General features: G+C 38.1%; 1 protein-coding gene across 3 annotated transcripts in view; it reads left to right on the forward strand.

The window, feature by feature from the left end:
• The window catches only part of drongo (Arf GTPase activating protein drongo), an 88357-nt gene that overhangs the window by 47393 nt on the left and 18341 nt on the right, over positions 1–22623 (forward strand). Inside the window, exons 6-9 of one of the 3 annotated variants that reach the window (XM_069836315.1) lie at positions 981–1049; positions 13504–13731; positions 21408–21569; positions 21676–21804. In XM_069836315.1, the coding sequence (XP_069692416.1) occupies positions 981–1049; positions 13504–13731; positions 21408–21569; positions 21676–21804 (588 nt within the window). The remainder of the gene's footprint in view (positions 1–980; positions 1050–13503; positions 13732–21407; positions 21570–21675; positions 21805–22623) is intronic. The other 2 variants (XM_069836317.1, XM_069836316.1) reach the window with 2 other exon arrangements.

The following is a 22623-nucleotide window of genomic DNA, read 5'->3' on the forward strand; positions in this document are numbered from 1 at the left end:
TGTATTGATTAAGGCTGGTTGAGTGGAGGAGAAGACCTTATGGCCTTAACTCTGCTAGCGAAAATAAAACATTGTACTGTATTGTATAAATCTCAACTTCACTTCCCTTCCAAAGAAAGCCCTGCTTAAGATTTTTATTGTCCTTCATAATCATTTGTTTCCAGCTAGATTTGAACCCACGAACCTCATTACACAGGATAGGTAAATATTTATCCAAGCTCAATATCCCTTACAGAATGATTAATGAAATGTCATAGCGTAGGAATACTGTATAATATATTCTGCTTATTGGTTTATTAATAGACATTTACCTGAATTATATTTATGTGAATCATTATTGATTCAAGCAGGACATTGTGTCGGATTGCAAATCAAGCTTTCAGGTATAACTCCCTGTAAAGTTGATTTGAATAATTTTGAGGGAAAAATGATTCAAATCAACTTTACAAGGAGTTACACCTGAAAGCTTGATTTGCATAATACACGTCACTGTTCGTTAACAGAAAACCACAATTTAAGTCACACAGTGTTGGTTGCTTGACGGTTGTCAGCCCACTTTGAGGCCTGTGGATATAGAGGGAAAAGTTGGATCGGTGTCGGGCAGAGTTCCCGGGTAGCTCAGTTGGTAGAGCGTTTGTACATTTAACCAACGATCCCGGGTTCGATACCCGGCCCGGAACAATTTTTCCCTCAAAATTATTCATTGTGTCGGATTGTTGTAAAATAGAAATTTCTCCTGTTTCCAAATATTATGGAATTATAAGATGTGTTATGTCACTGATGTGTAATGTGAATTTATGAACATTTGGTAGGGCTGAAGAATGTATCACATATCTTGATGGGTAGTTGTTACAGTTGTAAATTTTATTGAATTATTTTCAGTTGTGCCTTGTAACAGGTCTCCATTTATGTAACACCAGCCCCTTTGTATTTGGTAGGGATATCTTGTCTAATTTAGCCCAACATGTTGTTACTTACAGACGATCCCATTTTTGGCAATACGATGAACAGTGATAATGTCCCGCCCAGATATAACACCAATCGATGGAGTGAGTTCACTATGTCCTTCGTGTTGTTTGCACAGCAGTGATTTGAAATAGCCCACTTAACCTATGTTTGATTATTGTTGGCATGCTGCAATAGATCTGTCTGTCTTTATAAATAGCGGCTGAAAAGTTGAGTGGTTCTCTGTCAATTTTCGTCTTGTTATTGGGCCCACTTCCATTATTGTGTCCCAAAGTCAGACGAAACAGCTAACATTTGCGAATTAATTTATTGAAAGTAAACATTTACAAAGTCATTTCTTCACCAGAACTAATGAAGGAGATGTTGAAACTGCCTGTCTCTATTTTCCAAACATTTTTGGCATCTTTTTAAGAAACTGCCAATCACTCATTGCATTTAATATCTTTGGAAATATAGAGACATTGTTATCAAAGATATAGGTTTCAAGGTGCAAGGATTTGATTTGTGTACTTCACAGAGATAGTTACATGCCCTTAAATTTGGGGTTGTAAGGGGATTAACAGATTATTGCTAATGATTGTCGTGAAAAACTTTACAAATTGCTTGCATCAAAGCAATGACTATAGTATATGTGCTTTGGCAGAATTGTGTTGAATATGTACAAAATTACACTCCCTTTTAGTTAACTCACGACAAAAGGTACTAAAAATGTTTTTTTTTTTTTTTTAATTATTGTCAAAAAGATGGTAGCATTAAGGTACGGTCACAAATCGCTACTTTCGCAGTGCTGTAGTACAAAATACTGCAAATTTTCCATAGCATAGTTTTAAACAGGAGGGTTCCAAATATTAATTACGAGAATATGCTGTTGATTATCATTTAAGTATATAGGCGTTTTTAATAGCTTTATAGTAAAATTAATGCCAATTTCTGAATACTAGTTAGGACAGAAAAGCAAATAATAGATAAGTAAGCTATCACATGAGTTTCATAATCTGAAACTCTAATGCGAACATAACCACAAAATGTATATTGAAAATTCAACATGGAGATGGAAGGCTGCAGCTAGATTGCAGCTGCAAAAGTAGTGCCTTGTGTGTGAACAGACTCGCAACCTCCAGTTGCATGAAAAGTAGTGTGCAGCGCGCTACTTTTGGCTTACGTGAGAACACGACATGCAACTTTTGCAGATGCAGTACAAAAGTTGCACAGCAAAAGTAGCAACATGTGACCGTACCTTTAGAAACATAGTCCTATTACCTTGTGACCACTAGTGGTGCACCATGCTCTATTTTCGTATCATGGAGAGGCACTTCATGTAGGATGTGATCAGATTTTTCAAAGCTCCAGTGTTGGTTGAAGTGGAAATTTACATGATCACGGAAATGCAACCAAGTTTCATCTGGAAGCAAGAAGAGATTAGTATCAGTTTCTTTGTCATGCACCTTAGAACAGCCTCACAAAATTGACATCTACTTACAGGATATAGTTCTTGCACCTCGGTAATATTGTGTGGTTTTCGTCTTTAATAATCATAAATTCTTGTTTGCTGTAAAGAAACGCCAAAACAATTTTTTAGGAAAATTCTTCAGATGAGGTAATATCCACACATTCTTCAGTGACGATTCCATGTTGACTTCTAGGCACTTCATCTGGTGGGCTTGATACTAATATACCCGTCCGTGTGAAGGCACTTGCAGATAAGACAGATACTGCATGGTGGTATACACTCAACTCTTCAGCCTGGTTATTAACATTACAGTTAAAGCACTTTTTTCTTCTCAGTTGCAGTAATTGTGATGTACAAGTATTTATTATAATGTTTGTGAATGAGTAGGTTTGAATTTATTTTCAGTTTGAGATGTTTTTGTGTGTTTATGCAATAAGTCATTGCTACTGTGATATTACCAGAGTTCACAATTGTGTGATTACTAGCAGTGTGCTACATGTTTGTTTTATGTGTATCAACAGTTTCGTGAGCTTTGTATACATTTTCTTTCTAGCTTTTGCTTGGCACCATTATTTTTATCAGAATTTTCTTCATAAAAAGTTTTGTTGTGCTGAAACATATATGGTTATTTAATTATTTCTGTGGGTTTCTGAGTCAAAATTTAAATTGTGTTCAACATTTAATGTTTAATTACGGAGTGTTCTCAACTCTAGTTAACAGGTATCACAGTAATGATTGGGGAGACCTTTGATGGAGAAGATTGGGAACATGTTTATTCAGAATCTCACTGCATTACAACCATATGTGCACGGCTTGAAAAAAGCATTCATGTGCTCGTTTGTGACAAGTGAAAATTTTTATTTGACGAAAAAAAATTCGGACTTTTTTAAAATGTATTTTTGTAGTTAGACCATGCTGATTTGTGAAAATTTTCCTGACTGGTGAGCTATTATAAAATTGATGAAAGAGTGATGGAACGGAGAAAAATTCTCTCCGGCGCCGGGATTTGAACCCGGGTTTTCAGCTCTATGTGCTGATGCTTTATCCACTAAGCCATGCCGGATACAACCCCGACACCGGTCAGAATCGTCTCAGATTAAGCTCCATCTCTTGGGTTCCCTCTAGTGGCCGCCCTCTCCACTACGTCATAGATGTCTATGAGCGCAGGACCGAAGTCCATACATGTGTTGAGGTGCACTCGAATGAGTGACTGATTGGCCGGGACCTGACGGTATGGGCGCCATCTTAAATCACAAAGTGATTTATTACGCATATGATATATATATATATATATATATATATATATATATATATATATGATCCCGGCCAACCAGTCACTCATTCGAGTGCACCTCAACACATGTATGGACTTCAGTCCTGCGCTCATAGACATCTATGACGTAGTGGAGAGGGTGGCCACTAGAGGGAACCCAAGAGATGGAGCTTAATCTGAGACGATACTGACCGGCGTCGGGGTTGATCCGGCATGGCTTAGTGGATAAAGCATCAGCACGTAGAGCTGAAAACCCGGGTTCAAATCCCGGCGCCGGAGAGAATTTTTCTCCGTTCCATCACTCTTTCATCATATGATGACGCAGAATATCTGCATGGAAATATCATATGTACTTCGGTACATCAAAATATATATGATATGCGTAATAAATCACTTTGTGATTTAAGACGGCGCCCATACCGTCGGATCCCGGCCAACCAGTCACTCATTCGAGTGCACCTCAACACATGTATGGACTTCGGTCCTGCGCTCATAGACATCTATGACGTAGTGGAGAGGGCGGCCACTAGAGGGAACCCAAGAGATGGAGCTTAATCTGAGACGATTCTGACCGGCGTCAGGGTTGTATCCGGCGTGGCTTAGTGGATAAAGCATCAGCACGTAGAGCTGAAAACCCGGGTTCAAATCCCGGCGCCGGAGAGAATTTTTCTCCGTTCCATCACTCTTTCATGATATGATGACGCAGAATATCTGCATGGAAATATCATATGTACTTCGGTACATCAAAATATATATGATATGCGTAATAAATCACTTTGTGATTTAAGACGGCACCCATACCGTCGGATCCCGGCCAACCAGTCACTCATTCAAGTGCACCTCAACACATGTATGGACTTCGGTCCTGCGCTCATAGACATCTATGACGTAGTGGTGAGGGCGGCCACTAGAGGGAACCCAAGAGATGGAGCTTAATCTGAGACGATTCTGACCGGCGTCGGGGTTGTATCCGGCGTGGCTTAGTGGATAAAGCATGAGCACGTAGAGCTGAAAACCCGGGTTCAAATCCCGGCACCGGAGAGAATTTTTCTCCGTTCCATCACTCTTTCATCATATGATGACGCAGAATATCTGCATGGAAATATCATATGTACTTCGGTACATCAAAATATATATAATATATATAAATATATATATTATAAAATTGTTAATGCCCTGCATATGTAGCAAATTTGCCAACATACTACTAAAAAATGCACACACACTTCAGCAAAGACCTTCATAGCTATTTAATCAAAGACTAGTTGAGAAGAACTAGTACAGTGAAACCTCTCCTTACGGACACCCACAAGATACGGACACTCCTCATATACAGAGAGATTTTTATGTCCCAACTAAAATAATATAGAAATAATGGTAAATTAAACTCTCAATTACGGACACTCTCAGACACGGACACAAACAGCTGTTTCACAGTCCTAAAGCTTGCTTTACCTCCTGACTGCGGACAGAACTTGGATTTCAAGCTCTAATATGTTACAAAAATGGAAAATTTAGTTTTGAGAGCTGTACAGAAATTCCTTAACATGAAAGAAGACAGTAAGAGTCTCGTAGGCTACCACTAGCCAAGCGGCTACCCCTGGTTAGCTGGAAGTGGGTGGATAAACAATGTCATTTAGTTCCAAATTAAGAGCAGGAACTGGGAATTCTGAACTGCTAACACATGCACAGATGTTTAATCTGAGGTTATGGTTAAAATGCTTCGAGACTAGGCAGGTTAAAATAAAAAAATAGTCCCATCATGAGTGATTTGGAAGAATTAAGTTCAAAAAATGAATATAATTTTAATATGAGAAGAAACTTCGAAGACTATGAAAGAAGAGTTCAAGAAATGTTCCAACAATGTAAAATCCTGAACTAGTTCTGATACCGTACACAACTGGCGCATGCGTCGAAAGAAGTCGGTATTAGTTCAGAATGTGTTCTGAATTGCTTGCTGGAACAAACCTGTTTTAAATGGGTTTCAGTAATCAATTTTTCTGCCTGATTAATTTTTTTTGCAACTACATACAGAACAAGATTAACTGGCAAAATGTGTAATCTTATGCTGGAAAATATAGAAAAGTTGTATTGTAATCAATGTTGAGTCCAGACCATGCAAGAATTTTTTATTGTCTTAGTGTAAAAAATCTAGTTACCTAGTTCTTGAATTCAGGTAAGGATTTGTTGTTCCTGAAAAACTGTGTAATTATACAGATTTAATATGTCAGCATATTAAATTTAGACTAAACTATTAATCTCTGAACATTTGTTTTGTAAGTAATTATGTAACCCTGCCCCAACTGGTTTACAAACGAAGATATTTTAGTATTGAAATATTTATTTTAAATTTTCATAGTTTGGAAAAAAATTTCTTCGTATTGTGCTGGTCTCCAGTTATGAGTATGTAGGAACATTTCGTATGTGGTTATGATGTTTTTGTGTAAAGTAATGCTGTGGTTTTATTTGTCAAATTCTTAACATGCATGTTAATGTTTATTTTTATTTATACTTACACAGAATTAAAATGTTGCTTTCTTCATTTCAATCAAGAATTTATTTTAATGTGATAGATTTTTTTCTTTCAGTAAGAGTGAATTTCGTAAGTAAAACAATGGTAAGTTGTGCTCGTTACAACATATAGTCTGTGTAGTTTTATTTGCCTTAGATTTTAGAAGCAACATCAAACATGATGTAAAATTAACCCTTTCCAGCAGATTGTACGAGATTTATGATGGTTAAGGAAGCTGTGGACATCCTCCATAATCATTTGTATCGTATCTAGAATTGGTTATTATTTAGTTATATTGTTCATTTGTAATCATATTATTTGTTTAATTGTTCTGGATACTAGTGGTCACCCACAGATGGCAGGCAGATTGATACACAGAATAGAAGTGTTACAATTGTGCAGATTGAAGGGGGCAATAGAATACATTAAAATTACAAAAAAATACCTATTATTATTTTTATAACTAAGTACATGGTCAATTAGGAACATAGGTTCAGGGTGTTTGAGAATAAGGTGCTAAGGAAAATATTTGGGGCTAAGCGGGATGAAGTTACAGGAGAATGGAGAAAGTTACACAACACAGAACTGCACGCATTGTATTCTTCACCTGACATAATTAGGAACATTAAATCCAGACGTTTGAGATGGGCAGGGTATGTAGCACGTATGGGCGAATCCAGAAATGCATATAGAGTGTTAGTTGGGAGACCGGAGGGAAAAAGACCTTTAGGTAGGCCGAATATTAAAATGGATTTGAGGGAGGTGGGGTATGATGATAGAGACTGGATTAATCTTGCACAGGATAGGGACCGCTGGCGGGCTTATGTGAGGGCGGCAATGAACCTTCGGGTTCCTTAAAAGCTATTTGTAAGTAAGTAAGTACATGGTCAATTAGAAAATTATGCTGACCTGCGTAGTTTGGCATCACTGACTCGCCTATGAATACACACATGCACTCAGATCTAAGTAGCAGCCAGCATTCCATCCCTTAGTTACTACAGTAGGGTCGCCAGACTTTCTAATGGCAGGAAATAATATGAAGTCTGTTCAAAAAATATCGGACCTTTGATCGACACAAATACATTTATTCATACACTGTACATTTACTCTAATCTCCTTCAAAGTAGTCCCCTTGGCAATGCACACCAGAGGTCTGCATCGGATGTTTTCGCTCGAGCGCCAAGTAGTTCATAGCATAATCCGATAGGTAACGCACATGCATGATGGGTAAAATTGTCACTAGCGATAAATCCTCGAATGGTATAAGCCAAGCGTTAGACATTCGTTCTTGTTACAGTGATGAACTGTGTAGTAACATCATAGATGTTTATCATTTCAAAACTTTGCAGTGTTTAACTAACCTCTCCATAGTACAACTACAAAACTTACTTTAAAATGTAATATAAATGTTGTAGGTAAATGTTTTTTTTTTTTCCACACAGGAGTGATTTTGTTTTTGCCTCATCTGATAGATGTTATTGGATGTAAATGTAATTATTATAAATGGAGAACACAATCACGATAATGCAAGAACTGTATCAAGTTTTCTAGTAATAATAATAATAATAATAATAATAATAATCTCTAATAATTAGTGTATCAATCTTTGCGTCTGTAACAGTTGTGCAGCATAATTATTCGTTTTATTATATTTTCTGTGACGTTATCTCTGTACTAATATTGTTATTAATCTACTGCTATATCAATAATATTTTGTAAAACATTTCTACATTGTCGCAGTATATAGGCGGAACACTATGTATGGACCTATCATATTATATATGTGGTAAATCAAATATTGAATAATTTTTAATTAGCAATAATAACCATATATCGAAGTTTTTCATGCTATTTTATTTATAACTTCATGTTCCTGTTTTGGTACGTTCCATTAAACGTTTGTCATAAACGCAGAAAATAAAACCTTATTTTTACCATGTGAGCAAAACATATGTGTATCTTATCTGTCGCCTTCCATACAAGATAAGACATGTCGGTGAGATGACCCTGTACTGTGCTTCTATTTATTACGAGCGTATCACGACTGATCGTATCTCACTCGAGGGTGCGACACTCGACCGAGTTCAAGCGAGCGATTTAACTCCAATGCAGCACTCTGATGCACACACTTCTCCCAGTGGTCCCACCATTGTTGGAAGCACTTCTGGAACGCATCTTCTAGAATGGTGTTCAGCTGGGCCATTGTGTTCTGCAGAATGTCTTCTCTTGATTCAAATTGGGTCCCTTAAAGAGGAATATTCAACTTGGGGAATAACCAAACATCACATGGAGCAATTTCGGGGGAGTAGGGAGCCTGACGAACCACGGGAATGTTGTGTTTGGTCAAGAAAGTTTGAATCAGATGCGAAGAATGGGCTGGTGCAGTATCGAGATGGTGTCGCTGCCCACAGGTCCTGTCAAAATTCCTTACCCCCACCTCGTTCGCAAGTTCTCAGACTGTGATAAGACGATCCTGCATGAACAAAGTCTGCATTTGATCAATGACATTGTCAATTTCGGCTTGTGGAAGGCATACTGGTTCGCAGTTCGCTGTCCACTTATGTGCGGCCATCTTCGAAGAAGTTGTACCACTCCTTTATCTGTGAGATGCTCATGGCATCATTCCCGAAAGCCTGTTGGATCTTGTGAATGATTTCCACTTGGGTATCAACAAGCTTTTGGCAAAATTTGGTGCAGTATCACTTTTCAAGTCCTTTCGTCATTTGACAATCCGATGGACTCTGACTATACTTCCTCACTCATAGGCCGACTGTCAGCGACTGATGCTTTGTGCGGGCGGGAAAAAATTCACTCATGCACATGAATGTCCCCTATACATCTCCATTGAAGGATGCCTCCTATGCTTAATTTGTTTATGCGGGAAAAATTAAGGTTCGATATTTTTTTGAACATACTTCGTACAAGTTAATCTTTTTATTTAATTTGCAAGGTCGACCTGGTTGGCAAGTTGGTATAGCGCTGGCCTTCTATGCCCAAGGTTGCGGGTTCGATCCCGGGCCAGGTCAATGGCATTTAAGTGTGCTTAAATGCGACAGGCTCATGTCAGTAGACTTACTGGCATGTAAAAGAACTCCTGCGGGACAAAATTCCGGCACATCCGGCGACGCTGATATAACCTCTGCAGTTGTGAGCGTCGTTAAATAAAACATAACATTTTTTTTTTTAATTTGCAAGATAACTGTCCATTTCATTGAAAACCTACAAAGGGATAAATAATTAAGTATTCATTTGGAACTAATGTGGTATTAGAATTTTTTGCTGTACTCATCCAAGAAATAAGTTTTAAAATCTGCAGTTACATTACTTTAATTTCTGTTTATATTTAATATCTAGAGCTCTAGAACTTATCCTAAGTATTGTAGTGTTTAATGTGTATTTGTCATAGTAAGAATATTGTGGATATTTGCACCATGTTATGAAGAAAGAAGCATAAAATGATTCAGGTTTGTTATTGTCTTTTTCATCCCTCTGGTTTTCAGAAAATGCTGGAAGTATGTTTTCTGAAACGTAATGAAAATAAAACTTACTGCTTTGTAATTTACTTTTCAAATCATTATATGAACTACTACAAGCAAACTTGAAAAAGAAATTAGATTATTGCTTTGTAAACATTCGATTTTGTTTGTATATTACTTTTGCATGTGTAGGCACTTCATTAAAATTGGCTAATCAGTTGTTTTCATTCCAGTAAAGTTTTACATAACCCTTTCATGCTGTATGTGCCAAGTAAATGCATGATAAAATGTGTGCGATTTACAGAGTGTTGTTTATGAAGTTGTTACTGGTCTGTAGGCAGTTGTTATTTTCTTCTCTTGCTTGCATTTGATTGTTGTAGAAAGTTATTGGTTTTTGTTATTTTTAGAAATGTTATTAGATAGTATTTTTATCTGCAACATCATTTGTATGTGTGTATGACCTGGTGATATATTCTGAACCTGCTTTTGTTTTTATGAGGTAAAAATCAGATGTAATTTAAAATTACAGTCCCGCTATACGAGGTCTGTCTAAAAAGTATCCGACCTTTAGCCAGAAAAAATATTTCAAATACCTGACGGGGTTGGGACCCTAATCCCCTTCAAAGTAGGCCCCTTGTGCTTGCACACACTTAGCCCACCGATCCTTCCACTGCCGGAAACACCTCTGGAAGTCTTCTTTTGGAATGGTGTTCAGCTCCGTCGTCGCATTCCGCATTATCTCTTCTCTACTCTCAAAATGGGATCCTTTCAGTGGTGTCTTCAATTTTGGAAACAACCAGAAGTCGCAAGGAGCCAGGTCTGGAGAGTAGGGAGGTTGGTGAACGGTTATAATTCCATGTTTGGCCAAGAAAGTGTGTATCAATTGGGATGAATTTGCGGGGGCTTTGTCGTGATGCAAGTGCCAGTTGTTCGCCGTCCACATGTCTGGTCTTTTGCGCCGAACTGCATCACGGAGTCGCCGGAGAACATCGTGATAGTACTGCTTTGTCACCATTTGTCCTTCCGGTGCGTATTCGTGATGCACAATTCCACGGACATCAAAGAAAACAGTCAGCATCACCTTGATTTTGCTTCGCACCTGCCGCGCTTTCTTCGGCCTTGGAGACTCGGGATGCTTCCATTGCGACGACTGTCTTTTTGTTCCTGGGTCGTACCCGTACACCCATGACTCATCTCCAGTTATCACGGTGTTCAGAAACCCAGGATCAGTGTTGGCGGTGTCCAGAAGGTCCTGTGCAACGTCACGACCGAGGTCCTTTTGTTCCGGGGACAACAACTTGGGCAAGAATTTCGCAGCCACTCGGTTCATGTTCAAATCATCACGCAAAATTGCATGTGCAGAATCTTTACTCACTCCAACCTCTTCGGCAATCTCCCGCACGGTCAAACGACGATCTGCCATCACCAAATTTCGCACCCTCTCAACAACAGCTGCACTCCGAGCAGTTTGGGGCCTGCCACAACGCTGCTCACTCTCCGCTGATGTGCGACCATCTTTGAATCGGTTGAACCACTCCTTAATTTGTGTTACACCCATCGCATCTTCCCCAAACACCTGCTGAATCTTACGAATTGTTTGACTTTGAGAATCACCAAGCTTTTGACAAAATTTGATGCAGTATCTTTGCTCAATTCGTTCAGTCATCTTGCGAGAAAACTAAATCCGACAAACACCTAGAACAGCACCTTACTTGGCGACCACCAGCCAGTGACTGGCACAAGCGAAAGCGGTGAAAAAATTCAAGCATGCGCATTACAGTTCCTCCTTCCACCATGCACAGTGGCGCCGCCTTAGAATCACAACTTTACGCGGGAAAAATTAAGGTCGGATACTTTTTAGACAGGCCTCGTATTTTACGACTATAGAGTACTAAAATTAAGTATTGGAATTCATATACTGTACATGATATTTTTATCTTTTCTTCGTTTTCATTGTTATCTTTCCATTTGTAATTTTCTTATTAAATATTATAATGGACTTTCCAAATTTACGAGCTCTTTTCCCATAAAAATTATAGTTTTCAATATAATTAATTAATGAGCGCGTTTGTAGAAGACAAAACCTTTCCAAGTAATGTTTGTTTGTAGTTCATATCATCTTGAAGAACCTATTGACGACTTAGGGTATGTGCAGACATTAGATTAGAACTTTTTCATTGGTGGCCATTCTTTTTGTAAGTGAGCATACTAGAAACAAAGTACGTACTTTTATTGCTGTAATAGGTACTACTATTCTTGTCATTATTTTATAATGGCTTGAAGTGAAATTACGATCAGAGGAAAGAAAATCTTAATTTCCTTTTGCTTCTCAGAAGAATATTACTGTTGATGCACTTAATTTAAGATATTTGTGTTAGAATGTTTGCAGTGTGGATTATTATCTGTCTTGTGTACAGCGCACTTTTAGCGCTTGATGATAAATACTGTATCTCGAACAAAGCATGTTGCATTAAATAGTTCACTTATTTTTTAAAATGTTTGCCAATTCCATTCCGTAAATAAATCAGGTTCATAGGGTTAACATCTAAAAACCTGCAGTTCGGCATGACACATATTTCATTTATTTGTATTGTTACACTTAAAATTTTTCCATTTTTAATCCATTGACATTATTATGAGTGCCCTGACATTTAACTATGCAGTGACATTGAATTAATTCCAACTAAAATGAATGATGGTACATGAGAATTAAATATAACAGTGAACTGAATGAGCTGATAAAGAATAGGAACTTAATAAATCATATAAAATCGCTAAGATTAGGATGGTTTGGTCATATAAATAGAATGGAGAATAATAGACTGGTCAAACAAATATACAAATGGAAACCAATAGTAATAGTTGCCACGCTGTTATTCCCGGCATGACTCCTCCTCTTTGCTTATGTCTTAGGAAGTGAAGGCTCTTTAAAGTCTAGGTAGGTAGTATCGTTCGCCATTTTTGTTCTTTCGTTGCCGAGCTACCATACGAGGAATCTATTTGCCACACCTTTAAACATTATCATGTCGTAGCTCCTATGATAATAAATCAAACGCACTGTAATTCAGCAAATAATTGAGTGGCAAATAACGTCTTCGTGTGCTTTCTGCAAACGCCAACGAAAGAGCCAAAATGGCGGGCGATTATATTAAATATTTATCGAGCCTTAAGAAATGAATAACGTCTTCATAAGCGAATCACAAGACGCACACGTTTAAATGTAGCCAACCTGCAATGTGATTGGCTACCGGAAATTAGAGCGACGGGACTATAACAGAAAGCAGGGTAGACCAAAAAATAGATGGGAGGATGATGTCCTGAATGATTTGAAATTGATGAAGGTGGAAAACTGGATAAAGATAGTTGGAAGCTGTAAGGAATGGAAGAAAGTTGTTGAGAAGCCCAAAACTTTCATCTGAGAGTTGTAGAGCGTGAAGAAGAAGAAGAAGAAGAAGAAGAAGAAGAAGAAGAAGAAGAGGAAGAGGAAGAAGAGGCATTGAATTTTAAATTAACTATGAGCGTATAGATTTCATTCCCCAATAGCTTTTCTTAAGAAACTATTTTGTTAAATTATTCAGAATTTCTTTTTAATGCTCTTTGCTTCTTCAGCAATAAAATGTCTCCACAACCTAAGCTAATAATAATAATAATAATAATAATAATAATAATAATAATAATAATAATAATAATAATTTCAATAACTGATGCCTGAGTCCTTTTTAAAAGCAATTGGGGTACCTAACTGATTTATATTTCATTTTTATTTTTGGTTAGTTAATTACAATAATACTGTTAATAACTGTAACACTGATGTTTCTAATTCTAGGTATGCCAACATCAGCAACGCTTTCAACTATGAGTAATTCATTTTCAAGTCCAGCAAGGAAAGCAACTAGTACGATGGGGGGCCTCCAACAATCTCCGTTTTTAAATAGCCAAGGTGTTGGAATGCAACCCCCTACAGAGGACCGTTATGCGGCACTCAAGGACTTGGATAGTTTAATGAAAACACAACAGGCTTCCTCAGAACCTCAACTAAGTGACTGGTCTGCAGGTAGGTCTGAGTTCAATTGCAACTGAAGGCATGTGATTAGTGATCTTGGGTAGGATAATTAATTGAATCTCTCATTACTCCGGGAAAGAATAGATACAATATACTGCGTGTTCAGTTCAAAGTGTGTCATGGCTTGCTGTATGTCGTCATGTGGCTAGCCGATGAGCCTAGAGAATTCAATCTTCCTACGCCTTCCGCAGAGGCGTATTACCTATGTGCCAGAGAAATTGCCTGGCAAGTACGGCGTTCATTCAGAAGAGTACTTACCGATACGTACTGTAACACCGGTAGTGGCAGGAATGTGAACTGTTTGGAAACATGTACTGAGGTGAGTTTTTTTTCTTACTGTCGGGGTATGGGGAGAGGGTTAAGACGATTACTTACGTACAGTATTTGTTGACATTAACTTGGATGGTCAACATGGACACGGAGCATTTGATTTGTGTTGTGGAATGTTGCCGTATGCAACCGATGATAACAAATAGCCTGCGTACGACTTGCCCTCGCAAAACTCAGTTCGAAAGAGGTTATGGTAGCACACAGACCGTACAGGCCGCCATCTGTTACTATGACGTTCAAGTTATACAGTACACATTCTCAAGTTCAGATTGAACACCTTGATTAATAGGCAACTTCTCTGACATAAAAGCTGAAACTCGCTTCAAATCGCTGACTCACAACAGTGACATCATGACACACTTTGAAATGAACAACCAGTATAAGATAGAAAGTACTGTTGTAATGGTGACGTACGGTAATTTGTATGCTGAGTTATTGCAAGTTACTATTTTGTTATAGTTCTACAAAGTAGGCTGTTTCATTCCAGAATTAAAACTCGTGGAAAAGTTGAAGAGGACGAGTTCGATTAATGTGTCATTCAGGATATGATCGAAAAATTATTTTCATTTTCCGCTTCACATATACATTATATGTCTCCTCTACAATGTTTATTTTCCTTAACAATATTGAGTTAATTTTCAGGTGCTTGATTGGAAGTTCTTGGTGCTTGCATAGACTGCAAATAGTCACTTCATATCTAAACTCTGTACAGCAATGATTGAGCATGCGTTGTGTGTCGATTAACAGAAAGGAATTGTACTAAATAATGTTAAGCTACATTAGAAATAAAGAACAGATGATTAAGTTAGCATTTATTCACATATTTCAAGGTGAACTTGATACAGTTTTATACAAGGCTTTATACCTTGGAAGTGTTCCCTTCCTTTGTCTTCACCAGAGTGATGACTTCGCCCCTTGTTCGAGGTTAGGCACTGTGCGGACTGCTCCCCACTGCCTGGAAGTGTTGCTGGAGTGATATCCACGCCCATTTGTTCGGGGGTAGACACCAGCGTATAGAGAATTATGAAGAATGTACACTGAGCGAATTTTCGTGGTCTCTTCTTCTGCGTGTATAATTCCTATTCACTGTAGACAATATCCGGACTGCTCCCCACTGTATGGAAGTGTTGCTGGAGTGATATCCACGCTCGTTTGTTCCAGGGTAGACACCAGTGTATAGAGAATTATGAAGAATGGGCAATGAGCGAATTTTCCTTGTCTCTTCTTCTGCGTGTATAATTCCTATTCACTGTAGACAATATCTGGACTGCTCCCCACTGCCTGGAAGTGTTGCTGGAGTGATATCCACGCTCGTTTGTTCCAGGGTAGACACCAGCGTATAGAGAATTATGAAGAATGTACACTGAGCGAATTATCGTGGTCTCTTCTTCTGCGTGTATAATTCCTATTCACTGTAGACAATATCCGGACTGCTCCCCACTGCCTGGAAGTGTTGCTGGAGTGATATCCTCGCTCGTTCGGGGGTAGACACCAGCATATAGAGAATTATGAAGAATGGACACTGAGCGAATTTTCCTTGTCTCTTCTTCTGCGTGTATAATTCCTATTCACTGTAGACAACATCCGGACTGCTCCCCACTGCATGGAAGTGTTGCTGGAGTGATATCCACGCTCGTTTGTTCGAGGGTGGACACCAGCATATAGAGAATTATGAAGAATGGACGCTGAGCGAATTTTCCTGGTCTCTTCTTCTGCGTGTATAATTCCTATTCACTGTAGACAATATCTGGACTGCTCCCCACTGCATGGAAGTGTTGCTGGAGTGATATCCACGCTCGTTTGTTGGAGGGTGGACACCAGCATATAGAGAATTATGAAGAATGAACACTGAGCGAATTTTCCTGGTCTCTTCTTCTGCGTGTATAATTCCTATTCATTGTAGACAATATCTGGACTGCTCCCCACTACCTGGAAGTGTTGCTGGAGTGATATCCACGCTCGTTTGTTGGAGGGTGGACACCAGCATATAGAGAATTATGAAGAATGAACACTGAGCGAATTTTCCTGGTCTCTTCTTCTGCGTGTATAATTCCTATTCATTGTAGACAATATCTGGACTGCTCCCCACTACCTGGAAGTGTTGCTGGAGTGATATCCACGCTCGTTTGTTGGAGGGTGGACACCAGCATATAGAGAATTATGAAGAATGAACACTGAGCGAATTTTCCTGGTCTCTTCTTCTGCGTGTATAATTCCTATTCATTGTAGACAATATCTGGACTGCTCCCCACTGCCTGGAAGTGTTGCTGGAGTGATATCCACACTCGTTTGTTCGAGGGTAGACATCAGCGTATAGGGAATTATGAAGAATGGACACTGAGCGAATTTTCCTGGTCTCTTCTTCTGCGTGTATAATTCCTATTCACTGTAGACAATATCTGGACTGCTCCCCACTGCCTGGAAGTGTTGCTGGAGTGATATCCACACTCGTTTGTTCGAGGGTAGACATCAGCGTATAGGGAATTATGAAGAATGGACACTGAGCGAATTTTCCTGGTCTCTTCTTCTGCGTGTATAATTCCTATTCACTGTAGACAATATCCGGACTGCTCCCCACTGCATGGAAGTGTTGCTAGAGTGATATCCACGCTCGTTTGTTTGAGGATAGACACCAGCGTATAGAGAATTATGAGGAATGGTCGCTGAGCGAATTTTCCTGGTCTCTTCTTCTGCGTGCATAATTCCTATTCACCGAAGACAATATCCGGACTGCTCCCCACTGCATGGAAGTGTTGCTGGAGTGATATCCACGCTCGTTTGTTCGAGGATAGACACCAGCGTATAGAGAATTATGAGGAATGGACGCTGAGCGAATTTTCCTTGTCTCTTCTTCTGCGTGTATAATTCCTATTCACTGTAGACAATATCTGGACTGCTCCCCACTGCCTGGAAGTGTTGCTGGAGTGATATCCACGCTCGTTTGTTCGAGGGTAGACACCAGCATATAGAGAATTATGAAGAATGGACACTGAGCGAATTTTCCTTGTCTCTTCTTCTGCGTGTATAATTCCTGTTCACTGTAGACAATATCTGGACTGCTCCCAACTGCATGGAAGTGTTGCTGGAGTGAAATCCACGCTCGTTTGTTCGAGGATAGACACCAGCGTATAGAGAATTATGAAGAATGGACACTGAGCGAATTTTCCTTGTCTCTTCTTCTGCGTGTATAATTCCTATTCACTGAAGACAACATCCGGACTGCTCCCCACTGCATGGAAGTGTTGCTGGAGTGATATCCACGCTCGTTTGTTCGAGGGTAGACACCAGCGTATAGAGAATTATGAAGAATGGGCACTGAGCGAATTTTCCTTGTCTCTTCTTCTGCGTGTATAATTCCTATTCACTGTAGACAATATCCGGACTGCTCCCCACTGCCTGGAAGTGTTGCTGGAGTGATATCCACGCTCGTTTGTTCGAGGGTAGACACCAGCATATAGAGAATTATGAAGAATGGACACTGAGCGAATTTTCCTTGTCTCTTCTTATGCGTGTATAATTCCTATTCACTGTAGACAATATCCGGACTGCTCCCCACTGCCTGGAAGTGTTGCTGGAGTGATATCCACGCTCGTTTGTTCTAGGGTAGACACCAGCGTATAGAGAATTATGAAGAATGGGCACTGAGCGAATTTTTCTGGTTTGTTTTTCTGCGCACATAATTCCTTTTTGCTGTAGGCACTGTCCAGTCTGATCCCCACTGCCTGGAAGTGCTGCTGGAGCGATATTCTGCCCCCCTTTTCGAAGGCAAACACAGTGAGGATATCTTCCCACCGCCTTACTTCGTCTTTGAATATTTTCAGTGACTTGTAACCTTTTAGCTGGTACCCGCTCTCGGTTCTTGACTGAATTCATAATCCAAGAATACTTAGTTTGTGGGCCCGACTACAGAGAATACACCAAGACATGATCGTGAATATGTGTGGAGTGATATCTGCTATAACTTGTGGCCTGTTGCGAATATTAGTTGAGATGTCGTTCTGTGCCATTTATGTTCTAATAATGCCAGATATATGTGTATTATAATCGTTGTATTAGATGATTTAAGACGTCTTTGAATTATAATAAATTTTAATTTTAAAAGTTTCGTTTATACACATAATGCTCATCTATCAAGAACGTTTCCATAGAAATGATTCATAATAATCAGAAGTGTTTCCAGGGAAACACTGTATATTGTATACTGTATATAGAAATTAAGTTTATCTTCTATTAAAAAGATTGTATTTGGTAACCATTCCGTGCACTTCACTGCACTTGTTGCAAATAGGTATCACTGAATTATCTATATATATAATTTGAACTGGTAATGGAAATTATGGGACAACGGCTGAACGGATTTTAATAAATGACCCCTCATTTTGAAGCTTGGAACCCAAAGTTTTTCAGAAAAATAGTAGTTTGCAGTGAAATGTCAGTTTTCCTACATAATTTTCCTATTTTCCAAAATCCATCTTTCGTCAGTTTTGAGAACTAATTGCATTTCAAAATAAAACAAAACACACACTACAATAAACAAACGCTATTACAAGAAGGCCATGACCTGCAGGATTGCTGACATATTTAGAGTTCAAATTCAATTGGTTATTAAAAGCTTCAAGACTTACTAAAAATAATTTACAGGTCTGATTCTGCTGTATGTAATTTTGTGAGTACAGTTGTGTATTGGATATTAAAATCTACAAAACTTGAGGTGGTTTGATGACATTACCATTAGAATTAATTATTGTTATAGTTAATGCCATGATAATATATAAACTGCAAAACTTGCATAAGATAATAATATCATTATTAAAAATCGAATATTTTATAGTTATTAATCAAGTGGGTTGGGTCTTTTTCATATATTTAATGACTGTGTGGTGTATATTCAGTATTGGCTCGAGAGAGCACAAAAATTACAGTTCCCAAGGAAAGACGGTATTACTTACTGATAAAATAAAAGACCTAGAAACTTTTGTAGTATCCCGATCATTTCAGCAAGATCTCTTAGCAGGATAAAATGATTTTACCCTCTACATTTCAAGTTCTACATGCAGCAGCTACACCAAGATGCTATGCTATTGTTCGAAAGCATAGCAAACCTGACTTTCTTTAACTTTCACCTATAATCCATAATGACCTAAAATAGCTATTGCTTTACTCCCACATGAAAAACCCACTGATCGTCCTGACATTGTTACTTGCATTTTCGCGTTGAAACAAAAACTGAAGGTGGATAGGTTCAAGAAAAAGTATTTGGCATAAAAAACCATTCAGAGCGAGTATGTTTTATTATTATGGAAGCAAATAACTTTCAAAATGTCTGGTATTTTTCATTGAAAATAAATCAGAAAAATTTTTATTTGAACGTCTAACCAACGTAGTTTGCAGCATTTACTGCACAAGCCACTAATATCTATTATATTTTCAAATACAGTTTTTTATATTGCTTAATGAAAATGTTGTTTATTATAAGTTTTAAGCTGTCTGTACCTGAATTATTTTCAAAATTGTATTTAAAACTATAAATGTAAGTGCTATTATCATGCATTACTTTCTGGAGTTGTTCAATTCCAGTTTTAAGCTTGGTATTGCATTAGACTGTTGCACACTTTGGCATCATGATCTAAGACATCCTGCCTGGAACTTGCATTCAGAAATGTGCGCTGGTTCAAGTCCCCATAATGGAAGAAATTTTCTCATTAAATTTCGGCCGGTGTATGGGACCAGTGACACACATCATCATGATGCACTTGTGGAGCTACAATAGGTAGTGAAATTCGGTTACAAAAGCCAGCTATAATGGCTGGGGGGAGGGGGGAGAGATCATTGTACTAACCACACGATACCTCCATTCTGGTTGGATAATCATACACCTCTGTCTCGGCATGTGGACGTGAGGCCAGCAGCTAGCTGGTCAGTCATGGTCTTTCATGGGCTGTCGTGCTTCAGATTATTATACATTTTAAAGTGGTAGTAAGTTATTGGAACTCATACTAATCGTTTCATGTGGTCAAATAAAATTTTTAGGTTAGGTCTTATGAATCATAAATTGTTTTATCAAAGGAATGAATTTCATGTTGCCAGACAAAATACATTTTAATATCAGATCAATCACAAATAAATAATATTTAATTATTGTTATTTTACCTGCTTTGGTGATACTTGGCAACAGTTGGCGACATTGAAGATGTGGCCATCTTAGCTTTTTAGGAACCATTCTTACGTGAACGCCACTATAGTATTTTCAGATTATGCACTCTAGAATAACTTAGTTATCTTTTTTTTTTCCATATATTTCGTCTCCCTATTATTTATTCGCTCGTTTTCATACTCTCTCTCGCTATCATAATATTAATACTCGATCACAATGCGATAACACGCTAGAAATTCCACTTCATACATAATCTCTGTATTCCTCATCTTTCACTGTTGCTACCTCTCGTCACTGGAACTCTCTGCCGCCTGAAGTCAAGGGCTGCCGAACATTGAAATCTTTCAAATCCAAGTTAGAAAATTATCTTATGACGAGTTGCCGAACTAACTTACTATTATTACAAGTGTTGTATTGCATGTTTCCACGTATTCACATTTTTTTTAATGTTCTAGTGATATTTAACTTATTTTATATTTTTGTTTTCATATTTTCCGATAATGGTATATCTATAATGTGATAAGTTGAGCTATATATAATCATAATTTTCCATACTGTGTGTAATTAAAAATATTGTATTCATTGTATGTTTTGTACTGCACTATTTCATTACTACTACTATTATTATTATTATTATTATTATTATTATTATTATTATTATTATTATTATTACTAATATTCTTATTTATTATTATTATTATTATTATTATTATCAATAATTGTCTTATTTTTTTATACTTTGTATGTCTCGTTTATTTTGACCTGCTGTTCACATTTTATTATGCTTTTTCCATTCTTTCTGTATGTTATATATTATGTCTGATTTCTACTTATTTGTTTACATTTTTTTATTATTATTATTATTATTATTATTATTATTATTATTATTATTATTATTATTATCTTATTCAGTTTTGTGTGTAAAATTGTAGTGTACTTTGTAAATTTGTAGTGTTTTTTGTAACGCAGTTTTACTCCTGGTTGAGTGTTAGAGAAGGCCGCATGGCCTAACTCTGCCAGGTTAAATAAATTATTATTATTATTATTATTATTATTATTATTATTATTATTATCGGGATTTTTTTCAGGTAGTTTAATAACAATTTAATACTAGTGAGAGAATGATAGCATCCCAACTTGAGTCATCTAACTGATTATGAATGTGTTTGATCTTTTGCCACAGCTACGTCTGCTGGTAACACCTGGTCTGTGAATGGTCCAAGTATTGTGGGAGGGACAGTATACGGCTCTCCATCCCAAGCTGGTTTTGTTCACACACAAGCCGGGGCGTTTCCTGATGCCGCAGGAATGGCCAGCACAGTTTCAACAGCCAACCCATTTACAGGTCAGTAGACGAGCCTCTTGTAGGAAAGAGCGATTCTTACATTGCCTTGTTGTTTATACATAATCACACAGATACTTAATTGTTCTTGTATTCTGTCATTTCTTAGGCACAAATGCTAACTCTTGGGTTTCTTCTGGGTCCAATGGTTTACCTAATAGTTCAAATCCACCATCTGGGTTTGGTGCAAATCCTTTCAGGACAAGACCAGGTCAGCCTGGTTTTGGAATGAATACTGGTAAGGAATTGCCCTAGTGTTGTATCTGTAGTAGTCTCCCAACCACTCACATCTCTGCACAGCTAACACTACGACTTTAAGTGTGGGGTTGATTCCTATACATTCATTTTTGTGGATCCTGTCGGTAAGTTTCTAATCATTAGAGTCCGGAGATGTATGCAAAACTAAGTGCCAAAATTTGCACAAAAATGTACTAATACTTTTGCTGCATATATGCAATTATTTTTAAGGCCCAGTCAAACAGAATGCGGACTGTCCGCGCTGACGGGAGGATCGCAGTCCCCCACGGACTGAAGAAGTCAAACAGAACGCGGACAGTGCAGGACGAACCAGTGTGGAAACAATTGTTGCCAAGTGCAGTACTCATCGTATTTTCTCGATTTGTTTCTAAATTTGAATAATTTCAAGGAAAAATTGTTCCGGAGCCAGGTATCGATCCCGGGACTCTTCGCTTAGTGCGCGAATGCTCTACCGACTGAGCTACCCCAGGAACTATACACGACACTGTCACAATTTTTCCTTTTATATCCACACAACTCACATGAGCTGACAAGACGCCAGAACTCAACTGTGAGTGCACACAAATACTGTGAGACTTTAAATTGTGGCTTTCTGTTAACGTACCTCCAGTAACAAATGTATTATACAAATCTGGCTTTCAGGTAGTAGCTCCCTGTAAAGCAGGTTTGAATAATTTCAAGGAAAAATTGTTCCGGAGCCGGGTATTGATCCCGGGACCCTTCGCTTAGCACGTGAATGCTCTACCGACTGAGCTACCCCAGGAACTATACACGACACCGTCACAATTTTTCCTTTTAT

Source organism: Periplaneta americana, chromosome 9 (genome assembly GCF_040183065.1).
Source record: "Periplaneta americana isolate PAMFEO1 chromosome 9, P.americana_PAMFEO1_priV1, whole genome shotgun sequence".
NCBI classification, from domain to species: domain Eukaryota; kingdom Metazoa; phylum Arthropoda; class Insecta; order Blattodea; family Blattidae; genus Periplaneta; species Periplaneta americana.